The sequence below is a fragment of the Carassius auratus genome, chromosome 15 (assembly GCF_003368295.1).
Source record: "Carassius auratus strain Wakin chromosome 15, ASM336829v1, whole genome shotgun sequence".
Lineage (NCBI taxonomy): Eukaryota > Metazoa > Chordata > Actinopteri > Cypriniformes > Cyprinidae > Carassius > Carassius auratus.
In genome coordinates this window covers 15,515,885-15,539,526 of record NC_039257.1, presented here as the reverse complement: position 1 = coordinate 15,539,526, position 23,642 = coordinate 15,515,885, and the positions used below count along the sequence as shown (strand labels likewise).

The following is a 23,642-nucleotide window of genomic DNA, read 5'->3' as shown; positions in this document are numbered from 1 at the left end:
CCTGATGGAATTAACCGCTGATTAGAAAACCGGCTTTACTGACGAGAAGCGCATAACGATCGGCCGATCGTGATCGGAGCACCCCTACCGAACACGCAGGAAACTTTCATCCATCACTGGATACCTTCCTTGGGCCAAGTGCCTGGACCTTACAGTAGCGATCAAAGAAACTTTATACATGTTTGTAAATGTTTATGGTTTGTGTAAATACCTCTTCCTCTTCCTCTTCCTCTTCTGCTTGAACCTCTGGAGCCACGCCCCCTTCCACGGATTGTAGGAGCAGAAGTGTACTCTTCATCTGATTCCACAGCAATGTCAGCTGACTCATCTGATAGGTTGAGGTCATCATCTCTAACAGAATCACTGCAGTCCCTATGAGCTTTTGCACGAATAATAGCCTGAAACAAAATGAATGTTGCTAGGTTAATTTACATAGGAATGTTAGTAAATTATGAATGTGAAAAGAAGTTAGTGTACTGTATAGCGAGAAAAATAAATAAGAGACCTCTTGCACTTCCTCATCCTCTTCTGCTGTGTTCCTCTTTGAGTCTCGAAACTGTCGAATCTAAAGACACATGTAAGTAAAGGTGAGACCCTGTATTATCGTCTGAGCCAAGATTTATTGACTGAGATGTGCACACAAGAGAAGCTTCCAAAGCAGTCCACTGTTCCAAAATCATTCTTACATAACTGACCTTAAAATAAGTCCTATAATACATTTTAATGTACTAAACACACACACACACATTTATATATATTTCCACCGTAGGAACTTTACCCAGGAACTAGGGACTTTGACCTGGTACAAGGTGTGTTTCCACCACAGGAACCAGGAACTAAATGAAGTTCCGGGTAAAAAAAAATGCCCCCCAGAAAGTCCCTGCTGGTGAGGTAGTACTTTTTCAAAGTTCCGAAACTTTCGGGGGCGAAACCACCATTTATTTTGATCATTTTCAAAATATTACTGTTATTGTATCATAAAATGTCATTTTAAAAGTATTTCAGGCTAGAATGTAGTAGTTTAAAACTCAAATATGTGGTTTATCCCTCTGGAGTCAATTTATTTTTATTTATTTTTTTGTAGAAAATAAGATTGTTAAAAGGATTTCTGTAGGATTGTGTGACTGGAGTAATGATGCAAAAAATTCAGTTTGAAAGTCAGCTTTGATTTTTCCTAATAAACTGTTTAACTGCTCCCCCAAGTGGATATTAAATTATGTTGTGGGATACTTGAATACATTCTAAATAAACTACAAAACATAACATTATATAGATTTATTTTGTCCTCACATTCTTTCTTATAACTCCTCCCTCTCAGTGGCACAGATGACTGAAAGGCTCATTATGCAGCTCATTATGCAGGCCTTTGTCTTCTCAGGTGTAAATCACAATGATATTCATGATAGTTGACACCTACTCACATATGACTTTTACCAACAAAAAGTGTCTTAGATAATTTAATTCAATATATTGTTTTCTGTGAGTAAACAAGATGATTTTCACATAATTTAGAAAGAAAAATTCTAGGCGACAAGCTCCAGTTCTCAAAAGTCCCGGGAACTAATGTTCTGTATGTTTTTTATTGCCTTATTCAAGTGATTTAACATTTTTAGTTTTTCACTAACCACGCATAACATTTTTTTTCTCAAAAACACAATCATGTACATACATGCTGCACACATATTATTATAGCCCAGTATGTGCTGATTACAGTGAGATTAGACTTTAGCCATTTAGGTATTTATAAGAAACTGAAAAAAGCACAAATGTCAGGGCATGACAAAACTTCTCCAGGCCCCAAAAATACCCTTAGACTCCAGAGGGTTATTTACAAAGACAGCGCCTATTTTAAAAATGTGTTTCCCCGATTTCGAAGATGCGAGCTCCACGCGTTCAGTGGGAGCTCAGTTAACATGTATCCGCTGAGAGCAGCCTCACCTCGGCTAGACCATCTGATATGTGCCGCTGGCTTTGATGTCTCTTTAGTGGTTAAACATAAAATATAATTAGTTTATGGTAAATCTAACAGGTTATCTTTGGTCTGTATTCAATTTATCTATATGTTAAAATGAAAATAAAAAAGGCAAACTGATATAATATTTCATTTCATTGTAATGGCTGTATATATACACATATCCCTGAACTAAGTACATTTCTGCAACTGTTATTATGTTTAAATGAAAACGAAAGGAGGCAGTGTTATTTTATATCATAATTCGTTTTATTGTCAATATACAGTGAGGAAAATTGCAGTAGCCAAGGCGAGCTGACTGATGTTATCAAGCACACTGCTGTTTGCGGTTTGCATTGTCGCAGAACTCAAACTCCCAACTCGAATGCATAAAGTCTGAACTACCGAGGATGAACGTCCAAAATCAGAGTACTTTGTGCACCAGTCTATTTGCCTAATCTCCCTGGTACTTTAGACCACGGTGGAAACACAGAAAGCAACAGGTCTTGGGGGAAAATAGTTCCTAGGGAAAAAAGTTCCTGGTAACCATGTTCTGGGTAATTTTGGTGGAAAAGTGGCATAATTAGCACAGGCAATAGCAGGGCAACTCCTGAAATTGAAACTACAGTTCGCACTTAAGTGCAAGATGGGTGCAATGCAAATAGCACGGACTCCTTCTTAGTCTAATTATTCATACTGTGCAGTTATTATATTTTAACATTAGTAAACAATCAATTCATGATTTATAATGCTTTATCCCTACATTAATAGACATTAATAAGCAATTTCTAAGACTACAGGAGCACTGAGCAGCATAGAGCGCACTCTCGCGGCTCTAGACGGTAACGGTAAGTCACACCTGGTGATAAGTCGCAAGAACTATGTGAAAAAGTGTGACTTATAGTCCGGAAAATATGGTAAGTAACTGATTTATAATCTATTTAAATGCACATTTATACATCTTATTTATACACAGCAATATTGTTATCAAATGCTTTATTAACAGGTATTCCTACTATAATTTATGATTAAAGGGATACTTTACCCCAAAATGAAAATTTGGTCATTAATCCCTTACCCCCATGTTGTTCCAAACCTGTAAAAGATTAATTCGTCTTCAGAACAGAATGTAAGATATTTTGGATAAAACCGGGAGGCTTGAGACTGTCCCATAGAGGTTTGTAACAACATGGGGGTAAGTGTTTAATGACCAAATTTGGTAACACTTTATAATAACTGCACACTATTAATCATCAATTAAGCATTAGTAAACAGATAATTCATAATTTATAAAGCATTAATAGACAGTAATAAGCAGTTTATAAATAAAGATATAAATGCTTTATTCTTGGTTTAAAAGCATATCTAGAATGTGTTTAATAATTGTATTTTCATACTTCATTCATGATCAATGTATCATTTCTCAATGAAGTATAGCATTATTTACAAACCAGTTATTTAGGAGTTGCCAGTGATTCACAAGATCACAAGAAATGTAGTAAATTCAGGTAGTTATAAAGCATTTAGTAGTGGTCAGTTAACTATTTATGTGAGCTCATCTAAAGTGAGTACTAGTTATGCCTTGTAAAGCATTTATAAAGGATATTTAAAGGCTCAGTTATCTTCTAAACAAAAAACGGAAACAAACACAACACAGTGATACAGAACATAGAAATATTAACAGCCTTTAAATCTAATTTGTAAAAGCTTTACAAGGCATAAATAGTCCTCACTTTAGATGAGCTCACAAAAATAGTTAACTAACAACTACATATGTTTTATAACTACCTGAATTAACCCTGAATTACAGTAGAAATGCATGTTAATAAACCATTTATTAACACTATAAGTAACTATTACTATATGTCTGAATAAAAAGATGTATGAATGCACATTTAAATAGTTTATTAATCAATTACTTACAATTTCTAAGTGATCTTATGAACCACTGACAACTCCTTAATAACTGGTGTGTAAATAATGCTATACTTAATTTAGAAATGATAAATTGATCATTAATAAAGTATGAAAAAAAAAAATATTAAATACATAATAGATATGCTTTTAAATCAGGTATAAAGCATTTATATCTGTATTTATAAACTGCTTATAAATGTCTATTAATACTTTATAAATAATGAATTAACTGTTTCCTAATGCTTAACTAATGATTAATAGCATGCATTTATTATAAAGTGTTACCCAAAACTTTCATTTTTGGGGTGGAATATTCCTTTAATTCAGGTACCATATTTTCCTGATTATATGGCGCACCTTCAACGAATTGCCTATTTTAGCACGGTTTTCATATATAGGGGACATCGGATTATAAGGCGCATAGAATAGAAGATACTACAGTCAAACGTTTGACTGGGTTTGCATTATGCATCCACTAGATGGAGCTGTGCTAAAGGGAATTTCTTACACTATTACTATATGTCTAAATAATCAGATATATAAATGTACATTTAAATAGCTTATTAATATTACTAACACTTTCTAATAAGGCTGGGCGATAAATAGATTTTATTGATTAACTCGAATGTGTGGTTTACATCGATTTGTTTAAATGAAAATCGGTTTTCTATTTAACATCCACCAACACTCCACTCAGGGCTACTGTAGTTGCGAATGGGCTCAAACATCCCCCCGCGCGTTTGCCATAGAGATATATGGGAAGCTAAACACACTGCAAGTAGGATGAAACAGCACAGTATTAAAGTGTTCGCGCTAGGGCTTAAACGATTCCTCGAGTAACTCGATTACAAAAATGTATCGAGGCAAATTCCTCTGCCTCGAAGCCTCTCTTAATTTATTTTAAATCTCACGTCAGGTTCTTTCGCAATTATTTTTTTGTGACACAACGCATTTATATCACCCACAAAGCGGAAGGAGACACAAGCCCTGCATCCGAAGTCGCTTACTGCAAGGATTCAGCAGTGTTTTGATTTTAGGGCGCGGGCAAACATAAAGAGAATGTCGTGGCATGTGTCCATTGCAAGATAGAGCTGGCATACCACAACTAGGGCCCTATGATTTCCGCGATGCAGAAAACGCGGAGGGAATCACGGAATCCAGTCATAAAAACAGATTTTTACAGTTTAACACGGAATGGCATGGAAATTTGTCAAATTTTGAATGAATTAATCAAAAATAGGTCATTGCACTTACATCAAATCACGATATGGACTAATATCTGTAAATATTAAGCCGGAACAGTTTATTTAAATATGAATCCTGCATGTTCTGCGTGTCTCTGTTAATGAATGGAGCAGAAGCGAGCCTTCCTTTATTAACACACACAAATTATTTATTGATAATGTAGTAGCACTGTAAGATTACATTTGTTTGAATGCATTATTGTGAAAGCAATTGAGTTTGAATCTGTTTAAACCATGCTTAAACCCGAAAATAATCAGTAAAAGAAAGAGACAAACTCTTAACATCCCGCTTGACTCTTGCAGTTATTGTAACCTTCTGATCAAGCTTAATATGTTTAACATGAATTCTTGCTGAATATACAGTTATATTATGGGCTGTTGTAATATCGTGGTGTCTCTCACATAAAAAATATATCTACAGAAAGCTTGAAATGTTTTTTAAATGAAAACGAATTGTGTAATCTGTGAATGTTGCATTTCTCTCGTCGGAGAGAGCCAGCACTGTGAATTTCATCCTGCAACCGACAATATTTTTTTTATTAATAAATAATTAAAATGTCTAATTTTTCACAATTATTAGGCTACTTCTGCATGTGCTTTATATTAAGCGCGGAATATATTAAGATTTGATTATGTATTTGATTTTTGGCTGTGCAGAACGGTGTGTTACTGGGCTGAAACATGCTTGCACTCAGCAGCACTCCTCTTTGTATTCATTATTTTCTCGCAGCCCATATTATTATTTTCACAAGACCATAATGATAATAAATCATCAATTAATAATTAATAATTATTTTAGGAAAATCCTTGTTATTTTTGATCGTGGGTGTTTGCGGAAGGCTTTAAGACCAGGTTCCCGCCTCACAGCGCACGGAATAGAGTCCTGCACGGGTTCGGGTACCCGCAAATTTGGTTGAAACGGGTGAAAAATATCCAACTGTGTCAGATACGGGTCGGGATGGACACAGCGGAAACACGGGTCTAAACACGGGTTCCAAACAGTCACTTAAAAATAGGCCTCAGCCTAGCAGTTCAGTCAATGTACTGTTTGAGTACATGAATTACTCCGGGATATTGGTTTTTTTGAACTTAGAGGGAGTGTCAGCCACATTAAAACAGTTAACAGCTTAAGTCATTTGTGGATTAATGCGTATTAGAGATGCGAACCGTTTAAAACGATTCAGTTCGATTTGGTGAACTGAATGATTCGTTCGCGAACTGGATATCCAGACTGCTTTGATTTGAACTCTCTCTCACACAGACACGGAAGAGAAGGAAATGCTGAATAAAGTTGTTGTTTTTGCTTTTTTTGGACCAAAATGTATTATCGATGCTTCAAAAAATTCTAACTGACCCTCTGATGTCACATGGACTACTTTGATGATGTTTTTCTTACCTTTCTGGACATGGACAGTATACCATACACCAGTGATGGAGTACTCGAGTCCGACTCGAGTCACTATTCTTTGGACTCGAGTCCGACTCGAGACTCCATTCTCTGGACTCGTGACTCGACTTGGACTCGTGGACTGATGACTCGTACTTGGACTCGGACTCGAGGATATATAAAATCGGACTTAAGCATTCATCACGTTGTTTTTAACTAAAAATGTTATAGAAAATGTTTTGTGCCCAAGACCGGCCGCGATCTATTCTTTTCCCTCACAGACACTGCTATCGCTTGCTCTCTTTGCTTGACAACACACTCACCGACGTCACTTACTTAACTTTTTTTCCAAAGCGCTCGGGCACTTGCGGGAAAGGATGAAGCTGATGGTTAGTTCTTGTCACATGACCCGCGGTGCACTTGCGGCATTCTGTAAAGTGCGGTGCGGTGCGGTGCGGACGCGCCTGGATGCTGCCGTTATGAGCGCGCATACGCTTCCATTATGAACGTGCATACCGCGCGCCTACAGTACATTGGAAATAATGAACTTGAGCGTGCAAAAGACGCGATATTTCAACGGCCCTTATCGTTACACATCGCTTTCTGACCAGGCGCATGCTGTCACACACACACACACACACATTCACTTGAACACATACAAACGCACTCACGCTAAATCACTCGGTCACTCACACACAAACGCTCTCTCGCTCTCTCTCTCTCTCTCACACACACACCTCACACTCTGTCTCTCTCTCTCACACACTCATTGTAATATGCACGTTTCTTTTTTTTTCGCCGAGTGTATTTCTGTAATACAGTGTTAAAGGATTAGTTCAGACACACAAAAAAACATTCCTAATCATTTACTCCTCCTAATGCCATCCAGGATATCCATGGCGTTTTTTCTTAAATTACGTATTTTAAGGAAAACATTTCAGAATGTTTCCTTCATATAATGGACTTCAATGCCTACCAACTCAGTTGGTTGCTATTGTTTCCTCAAAAAAAAAAAAAAAATAAAAAAAATAATAATAATAATCCAATATGGGACTCGAGACTCGACTCGGACTCGAACTCTGGTAATGGTGACTCGACTTGCACTCGACTCGGACTCTTCTTTGGTGACTCGGACTCGAACACTGAGACTCGAGACTCGACTCGGACTCGACAGTTGGTGACTCGACTACAACACTGCCGTACACACAGCTTCAATGGAGGGACTGAGAGCTCTCAGACTAAATCTAAAATATCTTAAACTGTGTTCCGAAGATAAAAGGAGGTCTTACATGTTTGGAACAGCATAAGGGTGAGTTATTAATGACATAATTTTCATTTTCGGGCAAACTAACCCTTTAAAGCAAAAAAAAAATCCTGAGCCTGGACTTTTTTCCGGGGGCGGGGCGAGGCAAAAAAATCATGCAAAGCATGCAATGACTGTGACAACTTTAACATTTGAAAGGATACTATGGCAAAGTTATTGCTTTCTTTATTCAAACTGATTTTCTTTTTCATGAATATATGATTGACCTGCAGAATGAAAGCTGTATCATACACTTGAAAAATGATGAGCTTTATCATCGCTTCCCGACACTAGGGGTGTAACAATACACTTAGCTAATGAGATGAGACAAAAGTACAGATACTTGGTTCACTAGAATGTGACAATATTTTAATACTGCTTTTAAGAAGTTTTCAATAAAATGTTTGTCTTTTTATTACAAAAAGTAAAACAATGCAGTTGTATTTAGAAATAAAGTAATCTAGGGCTGTAACTTATGATTATATCGACAACTGAGTAATCCTAATTTATTTATTTATTTATTTTGTAACACAAACAGACTTAAGTGAAAACCAGGCTTTAGTATGACTATTTATATATAAACTAACAATGAGGCAATAATAATTGGCTAAAATAAAACATCAAAACCAAGAAATTACAAGATTGTACTGAACAACACTGTTAAAATACATAATGAAATATGCCTATATATAACATGAACATAACTTAAGTACATTATGTATTAAAACAAATACCTGCAGAGGGCGCCAACGGCCTGGTGACGATAAACTTTACAGCTCGATTAAACAATGTTTAAATCCATTAAGTTTTAATATTTGGCCACGCGCAGAAACATTTATTTTGAAATCGCGATGTACAATACAATGGCATATTTAGACATATGTTCATATATCTGCTGTGTTGCCAAATGTTTATAAATTATTAATGTTACAAATCTAATGAGATAATGCACAGTTTTTCCAGATTACGTTAAGCAATGAAAATTCACAGCGTATACAGAGGAAGTTTAGCCCCTTTCACACATACAGTCTTTACTGGTAAAGTTACCATTAATAGATCATGTGTGAACAGGACCTTTTCAGAAATCCCGGTAAATATGTTTTGGCAATCATATAATTCTTATGGAGATTACATGATTACTCTGAACTTTTCTTTGTAAATACGCGCTAGATGGATATATTTGACCATTTCGCCTCACAGCTTTTTGTCGCGCTTCTCCATTCATCAGGGCCGTGACTGAGTTTGTTTATAAAAGCAAAACATTCTGACTGGCTACTAATGTAAGTTACTGTTAGTTAATGTCATACCATTGGTAGGCGAACGCATGGACTTAAGTGGAACAGCACGGTGCAAATTGCGCCACCTGGCGGTAGTTTCGCGAATGATTTTACCACGCGACTCAATTTCAGTTACAGTACGCACGGCAGTAAGGCCCATATAGGCTGTCCACCTACTGTAGATATGCTTTTAAATCAAGAACAAACCATTTATTGCTGTATTTATAAACTGCTTACTAATATCTATTCATGTCAGGACAATGCTTAAAAAATGATGAATTGACTATTTATTAATGCTTAATTATTGATTCATAGTATGCATTTATTATAAAGTGTTATCGGTTACTTTTTTAATATGATTACAATTTACACCCTGAAAATGGTAACATAACGATGTTGTTTCTTGAAAGAGTTAGAATGTCACAGGAAATTACAATTAAGTAGTGTCAGGGTTCTGTAACTTCAGTCTAGTGTTATTCATGGTTTTGTAACAGAGCCCTGACACTCTCGTTATGGTATTGTTCTCAGGTGAGCATGTGGCTTCGAGGCTGCTCAAGCCATGGGCTCTCGTCCGCATGTCCTGTTTTATGTTGGAGCGAGGTAAATGACGGAGTCCGGACACTCGCGCTCCATGTTCTGTCTTGTTGTGGGAGCGTGCGGTCTCAAGTTTGCTCGACCGTGTGCTCTTCTGTCCAAGTGTGTTCTGTGGCATGTGGTTTGTGTTCGGCTGCATGCTTTTCTTGTTATCTTGTATAGTTGCATGCAGCTTGGTTTGTGCTGGCTGCGTGCTGTCTTGCCTGAACATGCAGCTAATGAGTTTGCTCATTAGCTGCTTGAGTGTTGTTTGTGCTCCTCGTGCCTTGCCTGTCAAGTTTTTGTCGGTTCCCCCTACAGGGTAGTTTTAGTTTGTTTCTTTTATTTTATTATTATTAAAGAGCCCTTTTATCTGCATCATTGAGTCCTCGCCTCATCCCTCTACCTGATACCTGACAAGTAAGCTCATTGTGAAAGAAAAGAATGCCATTGTAAAAAGAACTCCTTATTTAATTAAAATTTCTTACTAGATCTTCCTTAAATGTTCCACATTTTACCTCCTCATCAATCTTCTCCTCTGTGGCTTCAACCCGTCGTTCTCTGAGGAACCGTTGAGTTTTCTCCAGCTGGTACTTTATGAGTTCTTCTATAGCATCTTTCTCCTCCTTATCCACAAACTCCTGCACTGCCTTTCCCATGCCTTGCTCCGTCAACAGAGACAACTGCACATTCTACACATGAACACATACAGAAACGTACACCATTACATGCCAATATATATACAATGGGTAGTTAACTTTAAATTATAACTTTTTTAACAAATCTATTAAACATTTTCTAAACTCATTATACTCAATATACTTGTCCATCAGTTTACAAAAACAAGTAAAAACAATTAATTCAGGCTGAGCCTGGCCTTTATGGACAGATGCCCATAAAATAAAATATAATATTTTAAACGCAAATAAAACAAAATACAACAAATTATACAAGATGTTCTGAATTAAAATATGATAAAAATTCTAAATGTTTTTGAGTCTTTTAGAGACCTTACTAATTAAAATCACATTTACTTGAATTAGAAGCAGAGCAGTCCAGTAAGATGTGATTAATCATCTTACATTTACATTTTTACATTGAATCATTTAGCAGACGCTTTTATCCAAAGCGACTTACAAATGAGAACAATAGAAGAAGTCAGGTCAACAAGAGAACAAAAACAGTATACAAGTGCCATGACAAGTCTTAGTTAGTCTAGTACAGAACGCATAGCCAGGATTTATTATTATTAATAATTTTTTAATAAATGGAAAGACAAGAAAAAAAGGAAAAGTGCTAGTATTAGATGGTTAAGTGCTGGCGAAAAAGATGAGTCTTTGGATGTTTCTTAAAAATGAGTAAAGACACTGTACGAATTGATAGGTCATTCCACCAGCTGGGCACAATCCAGGAAAAGGTCTGGAGTGTGATTTTGAACTTCTTTGGGATGGCACCACAAGGCGTCGTTCACTTGCAGAGCGCAAACATCTGGAGGGCACATAAGATTTAACCAGTGAGTTTAGGTATGTTGGTGCTGTGCCAGAGGTCGTCTTGTAGGCAAGCATCAGTACCTTGAATATGATGCGAGTGGCTACTGGTAGCCAGTGTAACCTGATGAGGAGAGGAGCAACGTGAGTTTTTTTGGCTCATTGAAGACAACCCTCGCTGCTGCATTCTGGATCAATTGCAGAGGCTTGACAGTACATGCAGGAAGGCCCGCCAGGAGAGCATTACAAAAGTCCAGTCTGGAAAGAATTAGAGCTTGGACAAGAAGTTGGGTGGCTTGCTCTGACAGCAAGGGTCTAATCTTCCTAATGTTGTATAAGGCAAATCTGCAGGACCGGGTCGTTGTAGCAATGTGGTCTGGGAAGCTTAACTGATGATCCATCACAACTCCTAGGTTTCTGGCTGTCCTCGAAGGAGTAATGGTTGACGAACCCAGCTGTATAGAGAAGTTGTGATGAAGCAATGGGTAAGCTGGAATCACCAGGAGTTCTGTCTTCGTAAAGTTAAGCTGAAGGTGATGGTCGTTCATCCAGCTAGAAATGTCACTCAGACAGGCTGAAATGCAAGCAGCTACCATCGGGTCATCTGGTTGGAATGAGCAGTAGAGTTGGGTGTCATCAGCGTAGCAGTGATAAGAAAAGCCATGCTTCTGAATGACAGATGTCATGTCATGTAGATGGAGAAGAGAAGTGATCCAAGTACTGAGCCTTGAGGAACCCCAGTAGCAAGTTGTTTTGACATAGAAACATCTTAAGGATCTTAGAAACACACTGAAGGATCTGTCAGAGGTGTAGGACTTAACCCACAGGAGTGTGGTTCCAGAGATGCCCATCTTCCTGAGGGTGGACAGGAGAATCTGGTGATTAACGGTGTCAAAAGCAGCAGACACGTCTAGTAAGATGAGTAATGAGGATTTTGAAGTTGCTTTTGTCAGTTGCAGGGCTTCAGTAAACGAGAGCAGAGCAGTCTCAGTTAAGTGGCCACTTTTGAAGCCAGATTGGTTGCTGTCCAGGAGGTTGTTCTGTACAAGGAACATAGAAAGCTGGTTGAACACAGCTCGCTCAAGTGTCTTTGCAATGAATGGAAGAAGGGATACCGGTCTGTAGTTTTCAGGAAAAGATGGATTTAGGATTTATGGATTCTGGATGGATACTGGATTTATCTTGAGTATTTTGGGTAGTATTTTATTTGAATGCAACCTCTAACAAACGTGTAAACAGAAACAAACAATTCACATGTAATAGTTGCATTATAAATGGAGAATCTGTCTATTTTACCAATTTTAGCATGATGGCATGTTCATCTTGATTTCAAAACAGAGGTATGAATGATGCTTACAATTCTGCTGTATACTCCTGTTAAAAATACAATAATTAGTAATTTCTGCTATATAAGTACTTTAAAAAAACAACAATATAAAATTAATCAAGATTAGAAAGGTTTAGAATAGTTATTGACTGTAGTAAACATGAGCATCCCACTAACTAAACAGCTACCATTAAGAGGTTAATAATCATGTTTAACAGTATAATTCTTCTATAATCAGTATATTGAAACAAGCTAACAAGAATTTGGACTCTTTAACACCCACCCACTTCCATGAAGCACTGTGAATAATGTCTCCATACACTATATAAATACACTATTTATACACACATAAGCATACACTATTTAAATGTGTATTAACGTATTTTGCATATCTTTATAAACAATCAACATCTTTAAATCTATAGTTTTATATTTATTTCTCCTTTTTCATTTGATTAAATCAATGCTTCATGGGATGTGGTTCTTTCCCTCTTAAAAGCGATTAAGAACAGAGTCTGGTATCCATGTCATTTTGTCCAATTTCAAAAACTCTTTTCCTTCAAATCAAAGTTTTACTAATGACTGATCTGTATCCTCTACAAACAGACAAACTACAAACCTTCTCAGCTTTCTGAAAGTATTCTTTCACAAGATCTTCCACTCTCAGCTGTAAGACTTCAGAGGTGGGACGAGAGAGAATTGCCGCAAAGTCCATACCTTCTTCTGCAGAACACACATAGCATAAACTTAAATACTAATCTAAAAATAATGCATATGCAGTAGTGCAAGATGTTCAATTAATAAGTCAAAAGCAACGTTTTAAAGTAGCATTAGTGAAACGGACATAATTCACTGAACCTTATGTCATTCCAAACCCACATGACTGACATTAATCAAACTTTTAAAGAAATGTTGTTTTGTATTGGCTGCTCTTTTTAGTGTAATTACAGTGACTGGGACTGTCGAGCTTCAAAAAGCATACAAAAGTGGTCTATATGATGTATGCTTTATACCAAGTGTACTGAAGCTATGCAATGGATATACAGCTGGACCAGACAAATCCAATTCATAAAAAGATTATCCAGGTTTGAGAACTAGATGCAGCAAAATGGGATAATTAAATACATACTTCAGACTCTAATTTTTTCTTACAAACAAAAATGGGGTTAGCGCACTTACATTCTCATTTTAAATGATTTAAACATCGACACCATCGTGTAAATTGATTAATATGCATGAGGGAGAGAAAGCAAGACAGCGCTTGTGTTGTTGGAAGTTTCTCTCTCTCTCGCGCGCACAATCTCTCTCTCTCTCTCTCTCACGCACACAGAATAAACAGATGCAATATGGATAAACAAATGATAAAGCTTGGCTTATTGAATATCAGATCCCTTTCTACGAAAACACTTTTTTGTAAATAATATGATCACTGATCATAATCTGGATGTGCTCTGTTTGACAGAAACCTGGCTAAAACCTGATGATTACATTATTTTAAATGAGTCCACCCCCCAAGATTACTGTTATAAACATGAGCCACGTCTAAAAGGCAAAGGGGGAGGTGTTGCTTCAATTTATAACAACATTTTCAGGATTTCTCAGAGGGCTGGCTTCAAGTATAACTCGTTTGAAGTAACGGTGCTTCATATAACATTATCCAGAGAAACAAATGTTAATGATAAATCCCCTGTTATGTTTGTACTGGCAACTGTATACAGACCACCATGGCACCATACTGACTTTATTAAAGAGTTTGGAGATTTTACATCCGAGTAAGTTCTGGCTGCAGATTAATTTTTAATATTTGGTGATTTTAATATCCATGCTGATAATGAAAAAGATGCATTGGGATCAGCATTTATAGACATTCTGAACTCTATTGGGCTTACACAACAAGTTTGAGGACCTACTCACTGTCAAACGGAACTGATGTTGATAGTGTTGAAATTATGCAGCCAAGTGATGATATCTCAGATCATTATTTAGTTTTGTGCAAACTACATATAGCCAAAATTGTAAATTCTACTTCTTGTTACAAGTATGGAAGAACCATCACTTCTACGACTTCTACTTTTTAAAGGGGGGGTGAAATGCTATTTCATGCATACTGAGTTTTTTACACTGTTAAAGAGTTGGATTCCCATGCTAAACATGGACAAAGTTTCAAAAATTAAGTTGTACGTTTGAAGGAGTATTTTTGTTCCCAAAATAATCCTTCTGGTTTGTCACAAATTTCGGAAAGTTTTTTTCGAGTATGGCTCTGTGTGACGTTAGATGGAGCGGAATTTCCTTATATGGGTCATGAGGGCACGTCTGCCGGAAGAGTGCGCACTCCTGTATAGCAGAGCACCGAGAGCACAACAGGCATTCACTGATCAGAGCGAGAGCGTCGCGAAATGTCACAAAAGGAGTGTGTTTTTGGTTGTCAGGGCAAGACAACCCTGCACAGATTACCAAAAAAAAAACAGCAATAAGGGACCAGTGGATGGATTTTATTTTTACAGAGCATCAATGTAGTTGTGCAAGTGTTTTTGTTTTTTCCCTGCATTTCGAAGATGCTTGTTTTACAAACAAGGCCCAGTTTGACGACGGATTTGCACATCGTTTATTTCTTAAGGATGATGCAATCCCAACGAAAAAGGGTCACGATCGTGTGTTGGAACCGCAGGCGGTAAATAAAAATGCTTAAAATATCTCTGCCTCCTTCATAGTGCGTCCGCCTCCCATGCCAAAGACCCGTGTTCGAGCCCCGCTCGGAGCGAGTCGTTGCTGCTGCTGCTCTCGTTCAGTTTCAGCCTCGGGATCTGATTCTGGATCATAAATAAACGGCTTAATCTGACTGTAAGCCATGGTTTGTTTTGGATGATGGTTTTTCCCTCACGGTAATGTCACAGCTTCCACATGCTCTCAACGCAAAAGCCTACTGGCGCTCGTGATTCTTTAGCTCCGCCCACACGTCACGCCTTCACCCGTTTGTGTTTTTCCAGGAAAAATCGGTACAGATTATCTTTCTCTTATGAATATAATAAAACTAAAGACTTTTTGGAGTTATGAAGGATGCAGTACTACTCTATAGGTACTCAAGATTAACAGGATATTGAGTGAAAACGAGCATTTCACCCCCCCTTTATGTTATCTTCCTGATGTATCCGAATTCCTTAGCATATCCAAAACCTCAGAACAACTTGATTATGTAACAGAAACTATGGTTTCTCTCTTTTCTAGCATATTAAATACAGTTGCTCCTTTACACTTAAGGAAGGTTTAGGAAACAAGTTTTACACCATGGTATAATGAGCATACTTGCACCCTAAAGAGAGCAGCTGGAAAAATGGAGCACAGCTGGAGGAAAACAAAACTAGAAGTATTTCGTATTGCTTGGAGGGAAAGTAACCTATCCTACAGAAAAGCATTAAAAATGGCTAGATCCAATTACTTTTCTTCTCTTTTTGAAGAAAACAAACATAACCCCAGGTATTTATTCAAAACAGTGGCTAAATTAACAAAAAATAAAGCCTCAACAAGTGTAGACATTTCCCAACTTTACAGCAGTAATGACTTTATGAACTACTTTACTTCTAAAATCGGTACTATTAGAGATAAAAATGTAACCATTCAGCAATCAGCTACAGTGTCGCATCAGACAGTGCACTATAGACCCCCTGAGGAACAGGTCCACTCATTCTCTACCATAAGAGAGGAAGAATTGTATAAACTTATTAAATTATCTAAACCAACAACATGTATGTTAAACCCTATACCATCTAAGTTCTTAAAAGAGGTGCTCCCAGAAGTCATAGATCCTCTTCTGACTATTATTAATTCCTCATTGTCATTGGAATATGTCACCAAAACCTTCAAACTGGCTGTTATTTAGCCTCTCATAAAAAAACAAAACTTGACCCCAAAGAACTAGTTAATTATAGACCAATCTTGAATATCCCTTTTCTGTCCAAGATACTAGAAAAGGTGGTATCCTCACAATTATATTTCTTCTTAGAGAAAAATGGTATATGTGAGGATTTGCAGTCAGGATTTAGACCGTATCATAGTACTGAGACTGCTCTCCTTAGAGTTACAAATGACCTGCTCTTATCATCTGATCGTGGTTCTATCTCTCTATTAGTTCTGTTAGATCTTAGTGCTGCGTTTGACACAATTGACCACAACATTCTTTTGCATAGACTTGAACAGTTTGTTGGCATTAATGGAAGTGCATTAGCATGGTTTAAATCATACTTATATGGCCGCCATCGGTTCGTAGCAGTGAATGAAGAGGTATCATATTGATCACAAGTGTAGTATGGAGTACCTCAAGGCTCAGTACTAGGGTCGCTACTCTTCACGCTTGACTGTGGTTGTAACACGAGCCAAATTCCTCAGGAAGTCATAAAACATTCTGTGCCACAAGTCCCAAGCAAGATAACCAACCAACCAACTTTTTCACAGAACAGCTTCCAACATTAACACCACTAGAACAATTACTGACAATTTCAATTCGGAGAAGAGATTTGCCAAATTTGTTGTTCGTAATTGATAGGCAACGCTGGACATCACATGTAAATCCATGAGAATACTACACAAGATCCTTTGACTTCCCCCACCTAGAAGAACCAGACTGAAATTCCTAAGGGGGGGGGGGTGGCTTTTTACCTCTGGTCTCCACAGAAATCCTTTGTCAGAGAATGACAAAGAAACTGTCTTTTCTAGATACAGTATTGTTCAAAATAATAGCAGTACAATGTGACTAACCAGAATAATCAAGGTTTTTCGTATATTTTTTTATTGCTACATGGCAAACAAGTTACCAGTAGGTTCAGTAGATTCTCAGAAAACAAATGAGACCCAGCATTCATGATATGCACGCTCTTAAGGCTGTGCAATTGGGCAATTAGTTGAATTAGTTGAAAGGGGTGTGTTCAAAAAAATAGCAGTGTGGCATTCAATCACTGAGGTCATCAATTTTGTGAAGAAACAGGTGTGAATCAGGTGGCCCCTATTTAAGGATGAAGCCAACACTTGTTGAACATGCATTTGAAAGCTGAGGAAAATGGGTCGTTCAAGACATTGTTCAGAAGAACAGCGTACTTTGATTAAAAAGTTGATTAGAGAGGGGAAAACCTATAAAGATGTGCAAAAAATGATAGGCTGTTCAGCTAAAATGATCTCCAATGCCTTAAAATGGAGAGCAAAACCAGAGAGACGTGGAAGAAAACGGAAGACAACCATCAAAATGGATAGAGGAATAACCAGAATGGCAAAGGCTCAGCCAATGATCACCTCCAGGATGATCAAAGACAGTCTGGAGTTACCTGTAAGTACTGTGACAGTTAGAAGACGTCTGTGTGAAGCTAATCTATTTTCAAGAATCCCCCGCAAAGTCCCTCTGTTAAAAAAAAGGCATGTGCAGAAGAGGTTACAATTTGCCAAAGAACACATCAACTGGCCTAAAGAGAAATGGATGAACATTTTGTGGACTGATGAGAGTAAAATTGTTCTTTTTGGGTCCAAGGGCCATAGGCAGTTTGTGACACGACCCCCAAACTCTGAATTCAAGCCACAGTACACAGTGAAGACAGTGAAGCATGGAGGTGCAAGCAACATGATATGGGCATGTTTCTCCTACTATGGTGTTGGGCCTATTTATCTCATACCAGGGATCATGGATCAGTTTGCATATGTTAAAATACTTGAAGAGGTCATGTTGCCCTATGCTGAAGAGGACATGCCCTTGAAATGGTTGTTTCAACAAGACAATGACCCAAAACACACTAGTAAACGGGCAAAGTCTTGGTTCCAAACCAACAAAATTAATGTTATGGAGTGGCCAGCCCAATCTCCAGACCTTAATCCAATTGAGAACTTGTGGGGTGATATCAAAAATGCTGTTTCTGAAGCAAAACCAAGAAATGTGAATGAATTGTGGAATGTTGTTAAAGAATCATGGAGTGGAATAACAGCTGAGAGGTGCCACAAGTTGGTTGACTCCATGCCACACAGATGTCAAGCAGTTTTAAAAAACTGTGGTCATACAACTAAATATTAGTTTAGTGATTCACAGGATTGCTAAATCCCAGAAAAAAAAAATGTTTGTACAAAATAGTTTTGAGTTTGTACAGTCAAAGGTAGACACTGCTATTTTTTTGAACACACCCCTTTCAACTAATTGCCCAATTGCACAGCCTTAAGAGCGTGCATATCATGAATGCTGGGTCTTGTTTGTTTTCTGACAATCTACTGAACCTACTGGTAACTTGTTTGCCACGTAGCAATAAAAAATATACTAAAAACCTTGATTATTCTGGTTAGTCACATTGTACTGCTATTATTTTGAACAATACTGTATAAATGGACCAAAATGACTTCTAAATGAATATCAGTCTATCGCTTAACTCTACATTCATTTATATGTAACCCACACATTTGACTATCATGTTTAATCACTTATTGTGTATATTTTTTTTATAACTATTGGATATCTTAAGGATACATGCTCATGTTTGGTGTGTATGTTTTTGTATCTGTTAGCTTGAAACAGTCCGGACCATCAGTTATTTGTCAAATGTATCATATTCTTGTTATAGGAATCATGTCCAAAAATAAGACCCTGCAAGAGTGGGAAAATTCAGACCATGTGCTTGATAAGATAACATATGATTTATGATACCCCCGAGCCAAGACAATATCTGATTGGTCAAGACAACATTTGAGGTGTGTTTAAATACTCAGGACACCATAAAATTCAGCTTTTAGTTTTTAGCCTTGCTTCTGCTATTAGTCATGCCTGCTTTTAGTTTTAGCTTTGATTTTGCTATCAGTCATGCCAGCTTTTAGTTTGCTGTTAGCTTTGCTTCTAAGCTTTAGCTTTTAGCCATGCTGTTTGTCATCACTGTTCTTTGAGCGCGGTTCCAGCGTGCTTCGGCCTGCACACCTGCTGCTACTTAGCCACGATGAGAAGAAACACCACCTAGTCTCGTCAAACTACTTTTTTTCTTTCCGTTTGAGAGTTTCGTGTTCTCAGTTAAGTTTTGTAACGCCGTGTCTCCTCAAGAGCCCGTTCAACTTCAACCAGCCACACAACTCTGCATCATCAGCCAATGCCCAACCAAGGGCTTCCCAAGACGTCTCTTCAATGACTACTGAACTTCCAGCCAATCAGTGACATCGGGATACCCCTTTCAACCACAACAAAGGGAACTCCCTTTTCACAGGAGACGCAAGTAACTTTACTTCCAGACTGTGACCTTTACTGGTGTATATAATATAATTTTAACCTCACTGAGGAACTCAATGCGAGAGCTAATTACGTGATTGATGGTTGTTCATGTTTATGCAATTTAACGTATTGCTGTAAACTTGGGATTCCACATTTCCATTCTATTAAACTCATCTTTCCCTAACTTTCGATCTTCCTGCTACTTGTGTGAGTGTGTGTGTGGGTGCGTTTATGTATTAGATTAGTTTATATGTCTTAGATTTATCTAATAAAGCCTTATTCATATTGAAAAGAGAAGTATCTTGTGTTGTGTGCTTACAAGTTAATGGCTTAAACTGCCGATCTTGTTACTGTGCTAATTGATAGTGTTTTCACTATAGTTTGGATATTAATATCCAGCGCAGATTTGATGTTAAACGGCTCGTTCAGTGAATCGCAGGGCGTCTCAGTGATCAGCCGTGAAACAGTGATTCTGTTCAAATTCCCTTTAAAATCTTAAACGATTCCCTTTGAGCTAAATTGACCTGTTTCCCTTACATTATGTTTCTAACACATTGAAGTAGGAAACTGTTACAATTATAAGTTTGGTAGAGCACTTTTTAAAACGTTATTGCTTCGTTGGACTAAACGTGCTCCATGAGATGTCGTTCAGTGGAACCTTACCTTTCTAACTAAACTGGGATTTACAGCTGTGGATGTGTTTATGACTCGTTATTACGACAGATCTGGTATGTACAGCGTTTCCATTGCTAATGTTTGTATGCAAATGTGGCAAATACAGTCTTTATAAGCTTTCCATTGAAAAACAGCGATCTGTCGTCAATGCTTGAGGCTTAGATCTTTATAATGATAAATAGTTTGTCAACATTAAATTTGTCACATTTCATTTAATCTATTCATAAACACTGACACATGTGAGTTTGAAGGCTTTCAGGACGATGGCATTCTTTTTAATATTTTTATTTTTGTTTTTATGTTTGAGCTTATATATCTTTATTATAATAACAGTCTGAGTAATTCTGATTATTGAACAGTAAACTTTAAAGTGTCAGCTTTGTGAACATATATTGATTATTTATCTAGTCAGAAAGAATCATGAGCAGAAAACTTTTTGAGTATTTCTGGATCCTTGCTGAAAATAAGGGGTTTTAATGTACATTTGTATCCATTATCCTGTTATGTACCAACGATTTTATGAAAAACAAGACAATGCACATCTTAACAATATTCATAATATTACAGCATTATTGCTTAAGCAGATGTGTGTGACTTGCCTTTAACATCGTCTTTGGCCTCTCTGTGTCTGATAAAATGCAGGATGTCTTTGGGATTTGCCACTTGATCTACAAACTTCTGACTAAAGCGCATAGTGTTAAAAACTTCAAAACCCCCGCTATAATCCACCTGGAGAGAGAGAGGCACATGATGTTAGATGAAAGATGTATTACTGGTATATCATTCGGTATTTCTTGAACTGATAAAACAACAAATAATAAATCCAGGCAAAGAGGTGTACACACTCGTAGCCTGATGAGAGGTTTCTGGGGAGTTAGAGAATTCCCAAGTCTCTGTCTCTCTGCCTCTTCAAGCATCTCTTCAACCTAAAAAAATAAAAGGAATGAAATATCAATGTCCAGTAATTCCTGAGTGAACTTTTTCCAAAACTTTCAAACATTTTACCTCAATGGTGCATTGATTTTAAAAACTCCATCAAAACAGTAGTCTCTTTCTCACTAACATCTGGCAAACATGTACTAGCTCATACTTTTCAGCAACCTCTCACGAGCAGTAATTAGCAAACTACAATGGGCCAATCAATTTCTGATGGACATTGGTCCACCCTATATTTTACCTAGTTTGAGGAGCCTTTTTACTCAGATTAATGTCACAAGAAAACGAAATAGCAATTTCCATTATATGCTTAATTTTGAAGACTCTGAATACCACTTGCAATTAGCACACAAATTTCCCTCTTCTTGAGTTCTGTAGATTAAACTGTTGCCTTTTTTTGTTCAATCTAAAAAGTTGTTGGTTCAAAGATTGAAGAAAAGTGATTCTGCTCCAAAGTGTTCAAATCCACCTTTTTCCTCAACACGGGAGTAAGCCTATGGGTGAGACTTCTGTTTCATTAGCTGCTATATGTAAATAACTAGAAAATTACAATGTATAACAATAAGATATATTTAATCCATAGACCAAGAGGACGGATGAAATTTGTAGTAACTGCTTCTAAAATATGACTTTTCTAACTGATCAGTACATTAGTAAACTGCCAAAAAAATCGAACTTACCTGCAGAAAACCCCTAGCAGCCAGCCACAACAAACAAATGTATAATGCGTAATCTAGTCAACTGAAGTTAAGAAAGCATCTAAATTTGTCTTTAGTAACTTTATTTGTCCAGTTACAACTGGTTTTTAATAATATCTAACATGTTTAACTGCATTGCATGTACCTTCTCCTGGCAGAAAGCCATGACTTTGAGCATGACGTTGGGTTGCTCTGGGCTGAAAAGGTCAGGGTGCTCTGAGAGTGTCACATCCTGAATGAAAAACTGCCTGACGGTCTGTAGAGGAATTTTCTGAAGATTCATTTTTTTCCCTTTCACTCTCAATAACCCAATGTGCCTGTGGAATACCCAAAAACAAAACAACAACAAAAACATTATTCCATTATCCTTAACCTTAAACACTGACATAAATGTAGGCATTCATTAATTCTATCTGGCTCTACAAAGAAACAATAAAATGACATTAAAAAGGGGTCATAAATTGAGATATATTTTTACACAAAAACATCCTTTAAGTGTCAGAACTCAAAACATCCTCAGTATAAAAACAGCTTCTATTGAAAAATATCGTCCATATAGAGGATCAACGCCTACTTTCACATCATTGCCTCACAAATATAGTAGGAGGTGAGCAAATATAAGAGAGGTGTTTTAAAGTATTGCATCAGAAACAAGTGATGGAAATGCAAAATTTGGGGGGGGGGGGGATCCCTTATTCACGAAAAATATTTTACGCTCGCTTGTGGTAGTTTTTGATGTTTGCCAAAAAGTGAATGTGATGTGAAATTGAATAATGGGAGATGGAAACACAATAACTGAATAAATTCCCCCATGTGCATCAAAAAAGTCATGTGACTTTGCAAGACGGAACAGCATAATCTGACTAAGCAACAGACTGATCTCATTGCATAGCATCTGAAATGTTATGGTGATCCTTAAATATCTGAGCAAAGTCTGTCATCCAAGTATTTTCGTATAAATGCTACAATCAAATCTCACTTCAGGTCTCAGCTCATATACTTCAGTTTTTGAGTTGAACATGCATCGAACAATCCTGAACTTGCGTGTGGTATAGTAATCTGCAGTAAAAAAAAAAAAAAACTACTATAGTAAAAGCAGAGGATAGTATGACAGCATTTTAATATAGATTATTTGCCCGAGCGACAACCAAAGCTCTTTAGTCAATAATTAACCAGTAAGATTAGAATGTCTTTTTTCCTTAAGAACTTTAGCTTTATTTGCGCAAATGGCAGCAAAAACAGACCGTACAAATACACATTGTTGCAACAGAAATTAAGTATATACAAGTAATAAAAATAAATAGGTCTTAAATATGTTTAACATATTACCAAATAAATAAATAAAAAAGTGTAACTAATTTTCAACTAATTTTATTTTTCTTATTATTTTTATTTTATTAAATCCAACTGATCCCACAGGTGACTCGTGCATGCACACACATCAGTTCTAGCATTGCTAACTTGAAATTTCAACACCAAACTTAAGTGCAGTCAGCCAAACATAAATGTTAGGGTGCTTTCACACCTGCCTCATTTAGTTTAGTTGAATCGTACCAGATTTCATTTCCCCCTTTGGTGCGGTTCGTTTGGGCAGGTGTGAAAGCAGCAATCGCATTCGGGTGCACACCAAAGGCGGACTAAACAAGCGTAT

At 37.1% G+C, this 23,642-nt stretch overlaps 1 protein-coding gene across 1 annotated transcript in view; it reads right to left on the bottom strand.

Annotated features, from left to right (window-relative positions):
- Nucleotides 1-23,642, bottom strand: part of mre11a (MRE11 homolog A, double strand break repair nuclease) — a 271,381-nt gene that overhangs the window by 86,211 nt on the left and 161,528 nt on the right. The window contains exons 9-15 of the mRNA XM_026282677.1: nucleotides 22,137-22,308; nucleotides 21,203-21,283; nucleotides 20,957-21,086; nucleotides 13,086-13,189; nucleotides 10,171-10,344; nucleotides 506-565; nucleotides 212-398 (exon numbers count right to left, since the gene is read on the bottom strand). Coding sequence (XP_026138462.1) covers nucleotides 212-398; nucleotides 506-565; nucleotides 10,171-10,344; nucleotides 13,086-13,189; nucleotides 20,957-21,086; nucleotides 21,203-21,283; nucleotides 22,137-22,308 — 908 coding nt within the window. The remainder of the gene's footprint in view (nucleotides 1-211; nucleotides 399-505; nucleotides 566-10,170; nucleotides 10,345-13,085; nucleotides 13,190-20,956; nucleotides 21,087-21,202; nucleotides 21,284-22,136; nucleotides 22,309-23,642) is intronic.